At 51.4% G+C, this 17,151-nt stretch overlaps 1 protein-coding gene across 2 annotated transcripts; it reads left to right on the forward strand.

Moving 5' to 3' along the window:
* The first annotated feature begins 304 nt into the window (after nt 1-304).
* TTI1 (TELO2 interacting protein 1) lies at nt 305-16,158 on the forward strand. Of its 2 annotated transcripts, none has more exons than XM_033075287.1 (7): nt 305-2,617; nt 3,083-3,280; nt 4,055-4,197; nt 5,026-5,166; nt 6,579-6,783; nt 7,461-7,548; nt 13,489-16,158. In XM_033075287.1, the coding sequence occupies exons 1-7, from the start codon at nt 337-339 to the stop codon at nt 13,721-13,723; spliced, it is 3,291 nt and encodes a 1,096-aa protein (XP_032931178.1). In that variant the 5' UTR covers nt 305-336; the 3' UTR covers nt 13,724-16,158. The 2 variants fall into 2 exon arrangements, with proteins under 2 accessions (XP_032931178.1, XP_032931179.1); XM_033075288.1 differs by having other exon boundaries at nt 3,083-3,271; nt 4,052-4,197.
* The last annotated feature ends 993 nt before the right edge of the window (nt 16,159-17,151 follow it).

A 17,151-nucleotide genomic window follows, 5' to 3' on the forward strand; every position in this document is an offset into this window, starting at 1 on the left:
CCTCACGGCGGGCGGGCTCAGCGCATGCGCAACCATCAGCGGCGCCTGCGCACTATGAGCACTCGCGATTTTTCTCACAGCGCCCGCCCAGGCCCGCGGGAGTTTTGTGGCGCTCACAGCCCCGTAAGTTCAGTGTCTCGTCGCCAGCGCATGCGCGTTGCGGACAGCCAAGACTTTTCTTACAGTGCCCGCCCCATTTAGCGGGAGCTTTGTGGCGCTCGTGCCGTGGCGTCACTTCCGGCACCCTCTGGGCTGCCCGGCCTGGCCCCGGCGCGGCCCCGGCCCCAGGCGGGATCCCCCGGCACCGGCCAGGGCCCGCGGCCCCGGTCCCCCGCCATGGCCGTGTTCGACACCCCGCAGGCAGCGTTCGGGGCGCTGCGCCCCGTCTGCGTGCAGCTAACGCGGGCGCAGACGATGGAGAACGTGCGGCAGCTGCAGGCGCACCTGGCCGGGGTGAGCGGCGCGGCCCTGCAGGAGCTGCAGGAGTACGTGCTGTTCCCGCTGCGATTCGCTCTGCGGATGCCGGGGCCCAAGCAGGAGCGGCTGGTGCAGAGCCTGGTGCAGTGCATCTCCTCCGTGCTTGCTGCGACGTGCGTGAAGAAGCAGGAGCTGCTGCAGGAGCTCTTTTCTGAGCTCTGCACCTGCCTCGCTCCCCCTCCCAGCTCGGGCCAAGCTGCCCCACTGTCCGAGGAGCTGAAGCTGGCTGTGATCCAGGCACTCCACACCCTGATGCATTCGGCTTATGGGGATGTTATCTTGTCTCTGTACCAACCTTCCAGCCTCCCGCTCTTAGGATTTGCTGTGTCTTTGCTTCTGACACTTGCAGAGCAAGAAAAAGCAAAGCAAATCAAGATCTCTGCTTTGGAGTGCTTGCAGGTCCTGGTTTTGCAGTGTGACTGCCAGGAGCACCAACACCTGGATGAAGATGAGGAACAGCAATGTGGGGATTTGTTTGCTTCTTTTCTGCCTGGGATTTCTATTGCACTGTCTCGAGTTATTGCTGGAGACATCAAACAAGGTCATAAAACCACCGTTTCTGCCATCAGACTCTTTTATCAGATTGTTGGCTTGGTCATGGCTGACAAACAGCTAGCCAGAATCCCAAAGAGTAAGGAAAAGCTGCTAGTGGAACACAGCAGAGTATCAGAACTAATGATCCACAGAGGACCTGACTGGACTAAAAGTACTGCTGAAAAACTCTCTCTTCTCTTGCATAAAGTGGTTGAATCTTCTTCAGTTCACCCCCACTGGAAGGTGAGACTGGAGCTGGTGGAGCTGGTGCACCACTTACTGAGGAACTGCAGTCAGTCACTGGTGGACTCGTTCAGTCACCTCTTAAAGGCCTTGGTTGGGCTGGTTAATGATGAAAACAGCGAAGTCCAGAGCAGGTGTAACACAGTTCTGCAAGAGATTGCAGAGCAGAGGATTGTGGCACAGAACAGGGCTCTTGCTGATGTCCTCTCTGAGAACCTCCATTCCCTCGCCACAGCTCTTCCCCGCCTGATGAACTCTCAGGATGACATGGGCAAGGTTTCCACACTGAGCTTATTGCTTGGCTACCTGAAGCTGCTGGGCCCCAAGATTAACATTGTCCTCAACTCCGTGTCCCACCTGCAGCGCCTGTCCAAGGCGCTGGTGCAGGTTCTGGAGCTGGATGTGACAGATGTGAAGATTGTGGAGGCCCGGCGCTCTGAGCCACCGGGCCCCTTGCAGCAGGGTGTGCAGAAGGGCAGGTGCCAGAAGAAATACTTCCGCTTCTTCACGGAGGAAAAGGTTTTCCAGCTCCTTCAGCAAGTGTGTCGTGTTCTTGGCTACTACGGGAACCTCTACTTGCTTGTGGATCACTTCATGGGGCTGTACAGCGAGTCTGGCCTGTACAGAAAGCAGGCAGCCATGATCCTCAACGAGCTGGTCATGGGAGCTGCTGGAGTGGGAGTGGATTTCCTGCAGGAAAGGGAAGTTCCACTGAATGTGGATGATCTCAAAGGGTCTGTAACATCCATTCTGGATGAGTACATGGACCAGGCGAACTGGTATTTGGTCACTAGTGTAGACACAGAGGAAAGCAGCCCTGAGCAGTCAGAGCAGCGCTTAGGACTCGCTGTCCGTGCAGGAGGGGTGTCCAGTGATGTTCTCCTCCTGTCCTCTGAGCCCCGAGTCACAACCCGCACCATGAACAGCAACATCTGGCAGATCTGCATCCAGCTGGAGGGCGTTGGCTGCTTTGCTGCTGTCCTTGGGAAGGAGTTCCAGCTGCTGCTGCTGTCAGCTCTCTACCCTGTGCTAGAAAAGGCTGGTGACAGGACTCTGCTCATCAGTGAGACAGCACTGGGGACTTTGGCAGACATATGTGAGGCCTGTGGTTACAGCTCAGTGCAGTGTTTGATCAATGAGAATTCTGACTATCTGGTGAATGGGATTTCCCTGAATTTGCGCCAGCTGGAGTATCAGCCACGGGCATCCCAGGTCCTGGACACGATGCTGAAGAATTCGGATGCCAGCTTGCTGCCACTGGTAGAAGATGTAATCCAAGATGTCCTGTCTGCACTAGATCAGTCTTACAATAACCAGGCTTCCACCTTCCTCAGGGTCCTTCACTCAGTCATGACTGCTTTAGGTACCAAAACAATGTTACTTTGTGTAATTCAGCCTTACTGTCACTAAGGGTATTTGTCTTGCACCTTTCCACTCCACCATGGGAGGTTCCAGGTAGCCAAGGTGTTGCAGTGTGATGGTCACAGTGCTTTGCTTGCTGGGACAGGGCTCAAGCAAAGATCACCAGTAGGTTTTTCTCTCCAGTCTGCCTGGCCTGCAGCCTTTCACAGGAGCGTGGCCTTTAGTGGCTAAGAAAGGATGGATTCACTGCTCCTGTGAACGTTCTGTAGGAGCACATGGCATGTATTCCTTTTTAATATTCCCATATTACCAAGGAGGTGACTGGGATGTGACAGCAGATGCCTGAATCAGGTGCAATCCCATGAGGTGTGAGAACCATCTCATCTCTCATGAAATCCACGGCACCTTGCTGACTTGCAGGAGGGGATCGTGGTTGCTCAGTGACATGTCAGTTCCTTTTTTGCAGTGCAGTGGTTTGGAGTGCCCAGCGCTGAGGAGCACCAGCAAAGGCAGACTGACAAGGGGCAGAGCAGGACTCGGTCCCAGGGGCAGTGGGAGGTGACAATCACAAGTCAAGAAGTGGAACAATTCTTCCTTGACTATGTCAGCCAGAAGAAGATCGCAGAGGGTGATCTTCCTCACCTGGAGGAGGAGGAGGAGGCAGGTCAGTGCAGTGCATGGCTGCAGAGGAGCATGGTCAGCTTGCAGGGAGACTGTGACCTCTGAGGTGTCCTTTTTTCACATGGGGGCCTTGGAACCAGGCTGACAGTCTCAGGTCTTTGAGCTGACCTTCACTACGTGTAAAGTGCTGTTGGGTGTTCTCACTTTGTTCTGTTTGAGTGGGGGAGCCAAATGTTTGCAGATTAAGGCTTCTCTAGCTCTGAGACACAAGCACATTGTGGTTTTTCTTACCTCATAACAGTTCATTTGGGTTCAGGACCTGAAGTTTCCCCTTTCCAGGATGCTGTGCATTTTCCTCATGTTCCTTTAGGAATCTCTGTACTGTTTTCTCCTGGCTAATGATGCCACTGCTCCCTTCTCAATTGGCCTTGGAAGGCACTGCAGACATTCATATAGGGAACTTTTTAGTCTTCACTGGGCTGTACTGCAATCCTGACCTTTAAATACTTCATGTTTAAATACCCAGGCTTTTCATTTTTAATAAAAATCAATGGGAAATAAGTCCATGGTGAGAAGAGACTGCAAATGTCACACCAGCTGCATTGTCCAGTGAAGAAAGCAAATGTTCCCTAGCCCCACACTCTTAACTGAACCTGACACTAACTCACAGAACTCATAGGCTTAACTGTATCTGAGCACATTAAAAAATGCCAAAAGGCCTTACTCAGAAATTTGCAGAGTGGTTGTGGGTGGGTACTGTGATCTCCCAGGGCTCCCAAGTCATTTTCATGGCTTCAGTAGTGGTTTTGTCTTCCAGATGAGGTTTCCCTTGCTAAGCCAGAGCCCAACTCCAACACAGAAGGAGAAGCTCCAATGCCAAGCCATGCTCAGCTGGCCAGGGATGTGATGGAGAGGTGCATCCACTTGCTGTCTGACGGGAGCCTCCGAGTGCGGCTGAAGGTCGGTAATCACCGGCTCTGAGGGGACAGATGGTGCCCATGAAGGGGCTGGTAGCTCATCAGTGTGTGTGCCATGCACGTTGGGCTCCCTGCCATCCCCAGGTTTGTGCTACCATATGCTCGAGCAGGACAGATCCTCCAAACCTGGCCAGAGAAAGGAAGATGGTTTATTGGGAGTGCTCTGGATTAGGAATGGAAGCCAGGCACTACAGAATCTTAAGAGTGGCTTTGTACTGAGTACTTTTCCTTGATGCTCATGACAGTTAAGTCTTGTGCTTTGTCCTTTGGTGGAGGAAACAGAAGCATCTTTCTCCTATCTGTGCCTCCCATCCCCCTTCCTCAGGCTGCAGTGCACAGGCTGATGAATGTTTTTGAAGTAGCTGGGGTGATGATAAGCAGGGCTAAAAGCCTGGCTTTTTTTTAATTATGAAAACCCTTTGAAGGTGGCCTCCTTTTAAAGTGCAAAGTGAGACAGAAAAACGAGGCATAACCCAGATTCTCATCCTAGCAGCCCCAGCTCTCCCAGGTGATCCTGCTGCCACAGCTGCAGTGGGTCCCAGTGTGCAGCTCAGCCTGTGGGACAAGGGCAGGAATCCTGCCTGCTCCCAGCCCAGCTCTGTACCCAGCACAGGTTGTGTCACTGCAGTGCTTGTCCTTTTCCAAGCAGGCCTGATCTCTAAGCACTGTTCACTTGTCCCCATTCCTGCTGCAGTAAAACCGCACCCTTTGCTGTTCAACCCCTCCTCCCAACTTCCTGATGTGATGCTGGGATCCACCTGAATGCCTGGCACTGCAGCACTCAGAGTCTCTTCCCTCCCCTCGTACCCAGGTCCTGGATGTGCTGGAGCTCTGTGTAACCGTGCTGCATCCTCATGAAAACCATCTGCTTCCCATGGCCCACCGTGTCTGGCCAGCTCTCGTCACCCGGCTGATCAGCGATGACCCTCTGGCAGTGCTCAGAGCCTTCAAGGTATGGCTGTGACTGCCAGCAGCATTTCCAGCTGGGGCTTGGGCAGGAGGTGGCTCAGGCAGTGCTGCAGCTCAGGAGAGAGCACCAAGCTCCTGCAGTGATGTTTAAATATGGTTTGGAGCGTGGGGTCACCATGCTCTGCAGTGGGTGGGTTTGTACTGCTCTCACTGCAGCTCGTGCACAGGTAAACCCTTGGTGCTGTTCCTGGGGTAAGCAGCAATGTTGGTGGTTACTACAGGGATGAGAAAAACAGCTCTACAGCCTGAGCAGCTGTTAGGGACACCATACAGTGCGGCTTGGCCTTGCTGGAGACAGTCCCAGCATCCTCTTGGAAGTCTCAGATTGAAGATAGGGGAACATTTCATGATTGAGGCATTGGCAAGGGAGGGGAGAGGTTGGATAAAGACTTGGCCCTGTAATGATGTTATTAAAGAGCTCCTGACCTTGTCAGCTTGCTCCTTTCTCCTCTTGACTCACAGGCTGGCCAGTAAAGCATGTTTCCAGAGGTTGCCAGCCTCAGCATTGCAGAGGAATTAGTCTGCTGGGCAGAGTGAGGTTCATTTTAGAATCCTTCAGTGTGAATAATTTGATTGCCCAGATTCCAGAAGCCATGCACTAGAATCTCAGAATAGCCATAGCTATCATGTGCCTGCCTTAAAAGGAGGTAGAGATTGCTGTACAAAAACTAATTAACTCTTGAAAAGTTCAAGTCATCATTACAGTTTGAACCCAGCTTGGGTTTTGCTGTATGAGCTCCCCCCAAAGTGTCTTCCTGACTAAATGCCAGCACTAGAAGTGTCATATCAGTATAAAGCAAGCACAACATAACCAGCATCTCAGTCCTGCATGCTGAGACCATGAGCTCAGTGAAGTTCCAAAGGAGAAATCAGTGTTCTGGCCACATGGACCCCACTTTGTTTTTACATGCATTGAGGGCCATTCTCTACCCAGTTTGAGTTTGATCGTGGGCACACAGCAGAAGTGTTGGGTGCCCTTTCCTGTGGCCACTTGGCCTTTCTGCTTGCTGATGTGCTTGGAAAGATGGGTTGTCTGCACCACAAAGAGACTTGAGGATATAATGATATTTAATGGCATTTTCCATCAGAGCCTCCTCCACTAATTCTGAGTGAAACTGCACGGCTGCTCTTACCTTTCCTGTGCTAATGAGGGAAGGGCAGCCCGGGAGGTCAGCCAGGTGACACTGCAGAGCAGGGTGCAGCTCACTCAGCCTCTCAAATGTTCATCTTCTGCTCATTATGGGGAAACTGGGGTAGGTGTGGTCACAATACTCTCACCTGCAAAAACACTTCTCCAGGGAGAGTGAGTGTCTGAATCCCCCAGGCTGGTGTGGATCACTGAGCTGCTCCCAGGCCAGTGTGTGCACTATCCCCTGTAACTGATGTCTCTCTTAGGTGCTGTGTACCCTGGCTCAAACATGTGGGGACTTTCTGAGGCAGAGATTCTCCAGAGATGTCCTGCCCAAGCTGACCAGTTCCCTCCTCAGTCAGGCCCCAGTGAGTGCCAGAGCTGGGCCTGTGTACAGCCACACATTGGCCTTCAAGCTGCAGCTGGCTGTGCTGCAGGGCCTGGGCTCTCTCTGCGAGAGGCTGGACATGGGTGAGTACCAGGGGAAGCACAGGTTGTGTGGCTTTCTGCCAGACTTTACTCTCTCCTCTCAACTTGCTGCTTCTCTTCCTGCTGCCCACAGAATTGATTTCATGATCTTCTCTAGCCTGAATCTGTTCTCTTTGGGAGCTCTGTAAAGAGGTGCTGGGCACTCTTTTCTCCCCAGGAGACAAATGGGAGAGAAGGTTCCCACCACATGCAAAATCTGTCTGCTCATCCTACTTGTGGATGAGGGTACACAGTGGAGTCCCTGAACTGCTGTAGGGCCTGTTGGGCCACGCTGTGTTCTTACGGGACAAACTGGAGCCCAGATAAGACTTCTGGCTAGCTTGACTGGTTCCACTGTGGGCTTATCTCTGGGTGACCCTTTAAATCCAGCACGTCATGCTCTTCTATTGAACAAAACTCTGAAATTCTCCCCAAGTGAAATTTCTGGAACTGACTTTGATGAGGGAGAAGGTTTGCTTGCTAGTTGCTCTTTTCCTCTCAGTGCCCTTGTTGCTTTCCTGGCTTTGCAGCAAGATGCTTAAAAGGCAAGGTCAGAAGAGCTCCAGGTCAGACAGCTCAAAAGCTCTGAAGCCTCTGCTGCCAATTTGGAGCTGATTCCATTAGGCAGCAGCTGCTGAGGAGGTCACCTCCTACCCTTCTTTCCTGTTCCATTTCTGCAGGCGAGAGTGACCTGAATAAAGTGGCAGATGCCTGCCTGATTTACCTCAGTGCCAAGCAACCTGTGAAACTGCAAGAAGCTGCCCAGAGGTAATGTCTCTTAAATGCAGGTGTGTTGGGTGTACAAATAGTGGGGGACAGAGGGGGCATTCCTTTTGCATCCAGCATGTTCAAGTCCTGTTCAGCAGGGCCTCTCATGGAAGTTTTCTGTGGTGAAGTATAATTTACTCCCCAAAACAAGTTAGAGAGGTCAGTTGTCAGCTTGCACAGACATTACAGGTGACCTGGCAGTGCATTTGGGTGCAGAGGGGAAGATGTGCTGCTTGCTTTTCTCCTAACCAAATACTTGAGGCTGTTGGCCCACTGGTGGCATCAAACTGCAGAGGGAAGACAGCTATGGAAGAGGAAGTGCCAGGCATTCCCTTGTATTTTATCACTTAATACCTTCTGCAGGCTGGGGGATTTACTTCTGTTATCCTTCCCATTTCCCTGGGCTCCAACCCAGGCTCTGCCAGGTGGACCAGAGTTTGTTTGGGAAGCTGTCAGTCTTGGCACCAGTGTTGCTTGAGAAGGCTGGGAGAATCTAAAAGAGCAAAGACAGTTTAGGTGAACACACTCCAGTTCTAGAAAATGTTGACAGATATACTTTGCTGCTTGGTGTACAAAATCCTGCTCAGCATGTTCTGCTGTCAGGATAAGAAATCACTATTGTCATACGTTGTCACCTGGAACCAAGGCCAGAGATTTCAAGAGACAAAACCAGTCCAGGTACAGAACACAGGACATAAATCAGAAAGCCCCTCTGCCGAAGGATGGGGGTGAAAGCCAACCCCCCCAACCTTCCTGGGCGGCCAGCCCTGCCCTCCCCCGAGGGGAGGAGAAAGCAGCAGGTTCTGCAGGCTCTGCGGTTTCGGGTTTTCAGGGCAGGCTGCTGGAAAGGGAAGCAAAGGGAAGTGCAGCCCATCCATTCCCTTTCACAAAGCCCAGGCTCCCGGGGTGCAGGGTGTGAAGGGCTTTGTGTGGCTGGGCAGCAGTTCAGAGGCAGCGCTCTCCGGAGCTGGAGCATTCCTTTGTTTGTATCTCTGCGCGGGTAGGAGCAGGTTTATTTTTACCTTGGAGGCTTTCACAGCAGCACAGCAGGCTCCAGCAGCATTTGTTCTGCAGAGGGGCTCTATGCTGTGGGAGTGCATCCCCTTAATGCAGTAATGCCTCAGTCTGTGAGTCCAATGCTGGATGAAAAGCAGAACACCAGGATTTGTCTAGATATTTGGAATCTGAAGCTTTTAAATCATTAACCAAGCAGCTTGAGAAGCTGTGCAATTTCCCCCCAACAGCAGGGGTAGGGGGAATATGAAATGAGCCCTGTTGGAAGCTCTGTGGTGAAGTGAACTCACTTGTAAGAGCAAAAGGGCAGCAAAGTTCAGGGCAACTAACATTTTTCTCTTGTATGTTGCTTTTATTATATTTTAAGGGGAAAATGCCATATGTTTTGCTCCTCCCCCCATGCTTTTGATGCACCATATATCACATGTCAGTGAACCAAGCTGCTCATAGAAACCCTTGCTGTCTCCTGTTTAACTCTATTGACCAGACATGTGCACTGAGACATGCATCATGCCTGGCCTCACTCCACAGACATGGCACCATTTGGAAGTTTCTTTTGGGCTTAATTTTTCAGTTTAGTCCTGTGCAATCCCTGGTCTTGGAACCTGGATGTATCAGAGTTCATCGTATCACACTCACTTTTAACTGTATTTTCCTGATATGAGGTTTCAGCCTGGAAAAGTCAAAATTAGTTTGGACCATAACAATCAGGATGAGAATCACTTCTCAGCCACCCTTCCATTTCTGTTCTCCAGCTGCTGAACCACCACATTCCTCTAAGTTCTGGCTCTTCTCACTCTCCATGTGCCTGAAAGTAATCCTACAAACTGACACAGGCTGTCACACATAAGGCCCTTTCCATCTAAGCAAGGGCAGTGTTATCAGCCTGATACATGAGAAATTCTGCATTTTAAATGCTTCTAAAAACAGATAGACCAGAACTAATCTTAGCCCCAGCCTGAGCGCTGGCGTACGTCACATAACTCAGCTTTATCACTGCAGAAATCATATGAGGTAAAAGGATGTTTGGAATCAGCTTGCCATGGTGATTTATACAAACTGGCCTTTGTTCAGCTCCTAGGATTCTTATTCAACTGATGGGTTGTGACCTGTCAAGAGCAAGGTCAGGATTTGCAAAGTCAGTTGTAGCTCCCAAAATCATACACTGACTACTGTAGATGTGCAAAGGGCTGAGCAGGAATTTTTGGCCAAGGTGCTCGAGCCACACAAAGAAAAAGGAAAAAGGGAGTTTGGCTATCATCCAGGGATGTTATCATGCCCCAAGGAGTCTGCTTAATCCCATTTATGGGACCCTGTAGCTTTATTAGATGAAGCAGTGGGAGTAAGTGATTTTTGTAACTGCAGTTTCATGCAATACTCAACAGGCAAAAATAGATGCTGGGGAAAAAAGAACTCCAGCACATCTGAGGAAGAGAAAATGGGACAATAACAATAGGCTTTACTAGAAGATGACTGCTGGGAGTATTCCAGGAGAGTATTATCCAAAGCTTTTTAAAAAAAACAAACAAGAAATAAAAATCAAATGCAGAATCACCAATGGGACCAAACCTACTGAAGAAGAGTTTGGTAATGCCAAGGAGCACTAGAATGATTGAAGAAGATAGCCATGATTAAAGAAGATAAGCCCATGCAAGAGTGGGGAAGTGCCCAGAAAGGCTTGAGTAAGGGAGGAGGGTGTGTGGGGCCTTGCTATTGGGAACAAGGCCAGGGGAGAGATGGTGGAAACTAAAGCCCCAATATGTAAATCTGAGCTTCTCGTCAATTTATGAAGTTGCATCATCCCTGACAAGCTTTTCACTTCAGGGAATAAAACCTTGAAGGAAAAGAGATTAGGAAATTGTCACTGGCCCCTGTCAAAACTGACAAGTAGTTTTCCATTCTTTCAGTTTCAAGTGTACATTTTGAAATGTAGACTTAATTCCTACTAAATGTTTGCAGCCCATGACCTTTCAGTCAGCAGTTGGGATAGGAATTTTTTTTTCCCTAAGACGCTGAAGTAATTTCCTCAGTTCTTACCAAAGCTTATGGTGGGCTGTATGCAGCTAAACATTCAGCAGGGATGGAAAGCCAGGAAGCCTTGTCCTTCTGCCAGTCTGCTCTCTGTGCCATGGCTTTGCTTAGAGCTTGGGAAAAGACAAGGGAAGAGAAAAGCCAAATTGCTCTGTGCTAGTAAAATAAGTTTAGCACATTTGGGACAAATATGAGCTATTTTGGGACCTTTTTTGAGACCAAGGTTGATTATGCAGCTTACCTCTTCTGGTTTGCTTGTGTGGTTTGTCAGATATTCATTGTCAGCTGTCACTCCCAGGCTGGATTGAAGCATGCCAGAACAGCCACCTGCTCGAGGCAAAATTCAATAAAGTGATATTTAAGAAAAAAAAAAAAAGAAAAGAAAAAGGCAACAACAGAAAACAAACTTGGATTAACCCCAGGATTCTTTGCTATGGAAACAGGTTGCTTGGAAACTACCCCAGAGTTAGTTTGAAAATGTATAAGTCAAGTTGTTCTTTAAGCTGCAGAGCACTCCAGGCTATCAGGGATAATCACAACCTTGAGCCATTATGGGCACCAGAGGCAGTGAGTTCTCCAGGGTCTGGATAATCTCTGAGGGTCGCTCTCCCTGGAGCAACTGATTGGGAAGAGGTTGGAGAGCAGAGTGTCTGTGCTGTGAGTGTAAGAGCTACAGCTGTGTGTGTGCTGGGGATCAGCAGCCTGCTGCACAATATTCCTCATTCCTATGTTCACTTCACAGCAATTCATTGTCCTTGCCTGCTCCCATCCCAGCCATAAGGAGCAAGGATTATCTCTGCAGCTGCCCACCAGCAGCAGCCCATTGGAAACTGGGTGGAACCACTGGGAGCTGGTGTTTGCTGGCACACAGAGCTGTCACAGCCTGGCTGAGGGCATGGCAGTGTCTGAAGAGCTGGAGCCAGGATGGCAGCAGCAAGAGCTCTGTGCCCTGCCCCTGCCAGCCCCTCACTTGGGCTGGAAGTGAGTGGGCCAGTCCTCCCCTTGCAGTCAGCAGAGTTACAGGAACAAAGCCAGGGGAATGAAGGAGTCCTGTGAGCTCACCTGCATCTGGCCAATCCACAGAAAAAAGGTCATGCTGCTGAGGCAGCTGTTGCCAAGCCCAGCTATCACTGTAGAGCACATTCCCACTGGTGTCTCTGGAGCAGGGAGATAGGCACTGCCAGTACCTTTGGGAGGGGACACTGCCAGCAGCTTCAGTGGTGACATCTCCCCTCTTGCTGTTCAGAGACCTGCACTGAGGGACAGGCAAGGTGTTAATGCCAGAGAGGCAAAAGCAAGAGCTTTGGCTGTGTATGAGTAACAAGTCACATCCACAGGGTTATTGTGATGAGGAGAGGCAGCACTCTCCTACCTTCATCTCATTTCTGTGTTCTTTCACGTTACTCATGGCACTGCACTCCCTTTCAGAGGAGAGCTTCTCAAAGGGATTTCTCCCTGCTTTACATTGGAAGCAACCTCACTTTAGGGATGAAAGCTCTTCCAGGAGAAATTTGGACAGCAATCAGATCGGAATTTTGTGTGGCTTTTGTAGCAAGTGATCTTTGCTTTTAGAGAGGGAGTTCAGTCCTGTGCTTCTTGGGAGAACAGAGACAGACCTACTTCATTTCTCTTCCCATTACCTGACCTGGCAGCTGTTCTCCTCACAGCTCCACGATTTCACTGAAAACTAGAGACCTGGAGACCCATAGCTGGGCTTTACTGGGATTTTGGAAAACAGTACCATAGGTGTGGTGAGTGCTGAGTGCCTTTGGTGCTCACAGAGCACTCAGCACCATTCAGGAAGAAGCCTTGCAAATTCCAGTCTGATTTTGTTCAGGGTATGGCCAGAGAGTTTGACACCAGTTAAGCCCAGTATACCTTCTGTGCATTAAACCCTGACACAGACCTAGCTAAGCCCAAAGGTTGCTGCAGGGAGAACTGGCAGGAGGCAGTGGGTAAGTGTAGGTCACACAAATCAGCATTTGCCCTTTCACTCCTTGAGCTTCCTGCTCTTCAGCAGCAGCTGTGGCCCAGCAGCTCACAGCTGGAGCCCTGTGTGAAGGGCATGCTGGAAAGGCAAATCCCATCTTACTGAGGTTTGGAAATGCAAAGTGAAAACCAATCAACACAGCACAAAATCTGCAGAGGAAGTTGAGATTCCTCTTTTCCTTCATTCTGTTGTTAATGAAGGTTGCGTTTGGTTTTGGTTTAAAGTCCTGCTTTGTGAAAGGTGCTATGCAGAACAACAAAAATTTGGAGGCAGCTATTAAGGACTTGGGATGGTGAGAGATCTCACTTGAGAAAAAAGCCCTCAAATACAGTGTTGAGCTTCCCTTGGGGCCCAGCCTGGGCAGCTGTCCCCAAATGCTCTTGGGTTTGCCACCTCTGGAAAGGCAGAGAAGCCCAGATTAACTCTCCAGGGTTAACTCCCTCACTCCCCAAAAACCAGAGAGAGTGGTGAGCAACACAGAGAACTTCTCTGAAGATCTCTGCAGGAGCTGTTGTCCAAAAGATCCCAGATATGCTCAGCACATGCAGTCACCCACAGTCCCCTCCCCAGCATGTGGGACAGGCAGGTTTACCACTTGTGCCAGCAACAGCTCAGTGCCAGCACCAAACCTGGGTCAGTTCTGCACCAGCTGCTTGTTTCATGTCCATAAGTGACTGTGTGGTATCATAAATATTTTTCTCCCATGTGCCAGTATCTGTGAAACACTGAGCTGCTTACTTGGGCACAGGTGCCACTGCACTGCCCCTTCTGAAGAGCCAGATTTGTGCAGCTGCCAGAGGTTGCCAACAGCATCAAGGCTTTCCTTTCCTTAATGACCCCACTGGGTGCCAACCAAAAGGCCTTGTCCTCACTCTTCTTTCCTCTCTTTCTGCTGTTTTCCCAAGTGTTTTCCTGCACTTGATGCACGTGGACCCTGACAGCACCTGGCTGCTCCTGAGTGAGGTGTGCTGCCCCGAGGGGTACGAGCCCCCCCACCCCAGCCTGCGCCCCGTGAAGCTCGGCGGGATGGGGCGGCCACGGAACGAGCTCACAGACAACGTGCTGCTCCTGCTCCAGAGGCTGCAGCAGCTTGAGTGCACAGGGCCCAGGACCAGCACACAGCAGGCATCTCCTTCCTGACATACCTACGCAGCAGCTGGGATGGGAAAGAGAAGCCACCAGGATAGAGCTCACCTGGGAAAACATCATCACTGAGGGCCCAAATGGTTCAGGGGCAAAGGAAGGGCTGCCCAGCTTGGGGCACTGGCTGAGACACCTCTCCATGGCAGAAGGTTTGTTTTTTGAAGTGGTGGTTGAGGATGAAGTGGGTACATGACCCTGACTCCTCCTGACTTGTGCCTCGCCAGCACCACATTCAGAGAAAATGGCACATCTATTCCAAATTCTTCAGTATGAAGAGTGAGTTATCTTCCAGAAATTACTTCCTAACCTTTGATCCCTGGGGGGGTGCCCCTTTGGCACCCCCTACACCTCTCTGAACTCTTCACAGCTGTGATGATACCTCCCATTCTCAGCTGGACAGTGACTGACGACTCAAAGCAAAAGCTTTTTCTGGCCTTTACCCTTCCCAGGAAGAGAATCTTGTTTGGGGCGCACTATAAACCTGTTCTCTTTAAAAGCAGTTAATCTCAGAAGTTGAAGTGCATTTCCAATAAATTCCTCACCTTTGCTACTGGCAAGAGCAACGTGTCCTCTCAGAAGCATCGGGGCTGCTCCTCACGGCTGCAGCTTGCTGAGACCAGATGGAGGCAGCCAAACGTGCTCTGTTCTCTATCCCCCTCTCTGTGAGGCTCTGTAGAGAATCAGCCAGCCCTGATTTACACCTGGGAGTGATTTAGAGCTTCTCCCATGCCCAGATCACGGTTCTCAGGCCATTTCTAACCCCCACCCCAAGGAGAATTAGATGAAGCACCTGCCTGTGCCCCAGTACAGCCTCTGTGTCTGTCTGTGGTCAGACAGTGCTAGCGGTGACAGGGCCTGTGAGCACTGTGGCACCCCAGCAGTGCCATGGTTTGTCAAAGCAGGTACAACGTGGTACAGTGAGCAGAGGATGACCAGTCTTTGGGGTCAGCTCACTCCCCCTGCTGAGGAGCCTCTCCCCTGATCTCCAGCTCCCACATCCCCAGGCTCTTACTGCAGAGATTGTCCACAGGCACTGCTTTGCTCAGCTGCTCCCACACCTCACCCAATCCCTCAGCTTCACCTGAGCAGCTCCTGGCAGCAGCTGCCTCCTGACACTCAGGGAAGATCTATGCAAGTGAAGCAAAAGGGCAGATCTTGACTAAATCTGGAAGCGAGCTCAGAAATACAAAAACCAAAGCAATAAATAGATTGTTACATGGAGCAGGCTTTGTGCATCACTGTTGGGATCCTGGGTCAACATCCAAAACAAGTCTCTGCTGGGGGGCCCAAGGGCACTGTCTGTGCTGCCACATCCCTCAGCTGAAGGATTCTTTGTCTTCCTGGTTTTATTCAGGCTTTCCTCCTGTTTGCTTCTCCAGGGAAAACACAAGTCAGTGGCTTTTTATCCAGTAGGACAGGGCTGCAGGTCAGCTTTACTCTTTTTTAATATCTGTTCAGTGCTTAACGCTGGTTGGGTTCCATACAAAGGAGCCTTCAGAGCTGCTCTGACAGGGCAGGCAGGGAAGTGAAATACTGTCTTTGCTTTCCAAGCGCCCTTGGGGCTGGTGCAGTTTTCTGGGTTGTTGTAGCAGTTGACAAAACTCATCCATTAGATGCAGATGCTGCATCCAGCCTCGCTCTGCTCAGCTGTGCTGTGGTGGGGACTCCAAGGACCCAGCCTGCCCTTGCCAAGGCTTGCCATCCTGCAGGACAGGCATGGGATTCAAGGGCAGCATTGTCCCATCACTGCCCAGTGCCCAGGAACCAACCACATCACCCAGCCAGGGCTCTGGCACAGCTGACTGCACCGGGACACCCCACCCAGAACCTGTAATTCACAGTGCTGCCCAGAGGTTTTCCCCACAGCCTCAGCCCCAGCCAGCAGGTAGGTGCTGGTGGCAGGAGAGGCTGTCCTGCCTGTCACAGTCAGCTCCTCTCAGCTTCGTTATCGCCCTTGCTTTATTGGAGGCTGAGTAAATTGCTTTTGTCTGAGGCAGGATAATGGCTGGGAGAGGGACTGCGTGGAAATGGCATTTTCATGAGCCTGGTTCCTCCCCAGCAGTGACTTGCATATTAAGCTCAGTCCTTTCACAAGCCCAGGGCTTTCCCCACCAGAACTCTCCTCCACCAAGCAGCCCCAACACTCTGGGGTGGGGACCCCCAGCTCCCCCCACTCCAGCCACCCTCTCTGGGACAGAGAGCCGAGAAAGCCGTGTCAGCCACCTCCTCCCTGCACAAAGCCAGCCAGGACCCTGGGGACTGCCACACCCAGGGCTGGGGGCACAGTCCCACACACAGCCCCTGGCTCCAGGCACTGCTGAGCCACGCACACAGATCCAGCAGCGTCCTCTCCTCCACTCCTGCTCCCAAGATTTCCTATAAACTCAGCAAAATTAATCTGTTCTAATAAAACCTGTTATTGTTAAAGCTCACCTCCAGGTTTTACAAATCACTATGCTGTACAGCAATTTGTTTACTCCCCATTTGAGGTGATTTGCAGTCTCCTGCCCTCCCTAGCATGTCCCTGGGTTTTCCTTTTCCTCTGTGTCCTGTATTTTGCTGCACTGGTGACTGATGCATCCCAACCTCTCTTCTTCCCCCAGCAATCCCATTCCCTGACTGGGAGAATTTGAGCACAGCCCCAGCCCCACAGCTCTGCCAGGGATTGCTACAGCACAGGCACCGTAATTGCTTGTGGCAAAGTGGAATTTTGCACCAGCAGCCTCTCCTTGCCCTGCAGTTCCTGAATGTTTTTCTCCTGTGCCCTTTGCTCCCCAAGACCACAGCTCTGGGGGTGGCAGAGATGACCGTGGCTCCAGAGACACCAGCCACCTCTGCCTGGTCCTCTGCCACCCAGCACAGATTGACATCTGTGGTGGCAGAAAGAGCCACCAGCTCTTTATCCTCATCAGCATAGCAAGGGGTGAGCATGATGGAGGTCCAGGAAGTCACAAGCTGGAAAGGAGCTGCAGGACTTCAGGCAACTGGGCTAGGCTGGGCATTGCCAGTGCTGGGAGTTGCTCTCCCACTGGAGAGGCAGAGCCAGGCCCCAGGGACAGCCAGCACCCTGCTTTGGGACCCCCCCCCCCACCTCCCACCAGGCTGGAAATCTGGTCTGAGTGCCCAGGTGGGTGTCAGGATTTCACCTGGCAGCCCACCCAGCCTCCCTACAATACTCAGCACTCCATGGCCATAGCATGGAGCATCCCCAGCTCACCTGGGACCTCTCTGTATCCTGCACCTCTCAGGGCAGCAGCTCCCAGGCTGGGCAGGAGCTCCCCTGCTGCAGCTTTTTAAAGCTCTGAGCCCTCAGGTGCAGGTGGTGCTGTTGATGCCCATCCCCATCCCCACCCGCCCCAGTCCAGCAGCCCCAGCTCTGTCCCCTTTCACCCAAGGCAGTGCCAAAGCCGTGTCCCCTTGCCGTG

This window comes from Catharus ustulatus, chromosome 17, assembly GCF_009819885.2.
Source record: "Catharus ustulatus isolate bCatUst1 chromosome 17, bCatUst1.pri.v2, whole genome shotgun sequence".
Classification (NCBI taxonomy): Eukaryota; Metazoa; Chordata; class Aves; order Passeriformes; family Turdidae; genus Catharus; species Catharus ustulatus.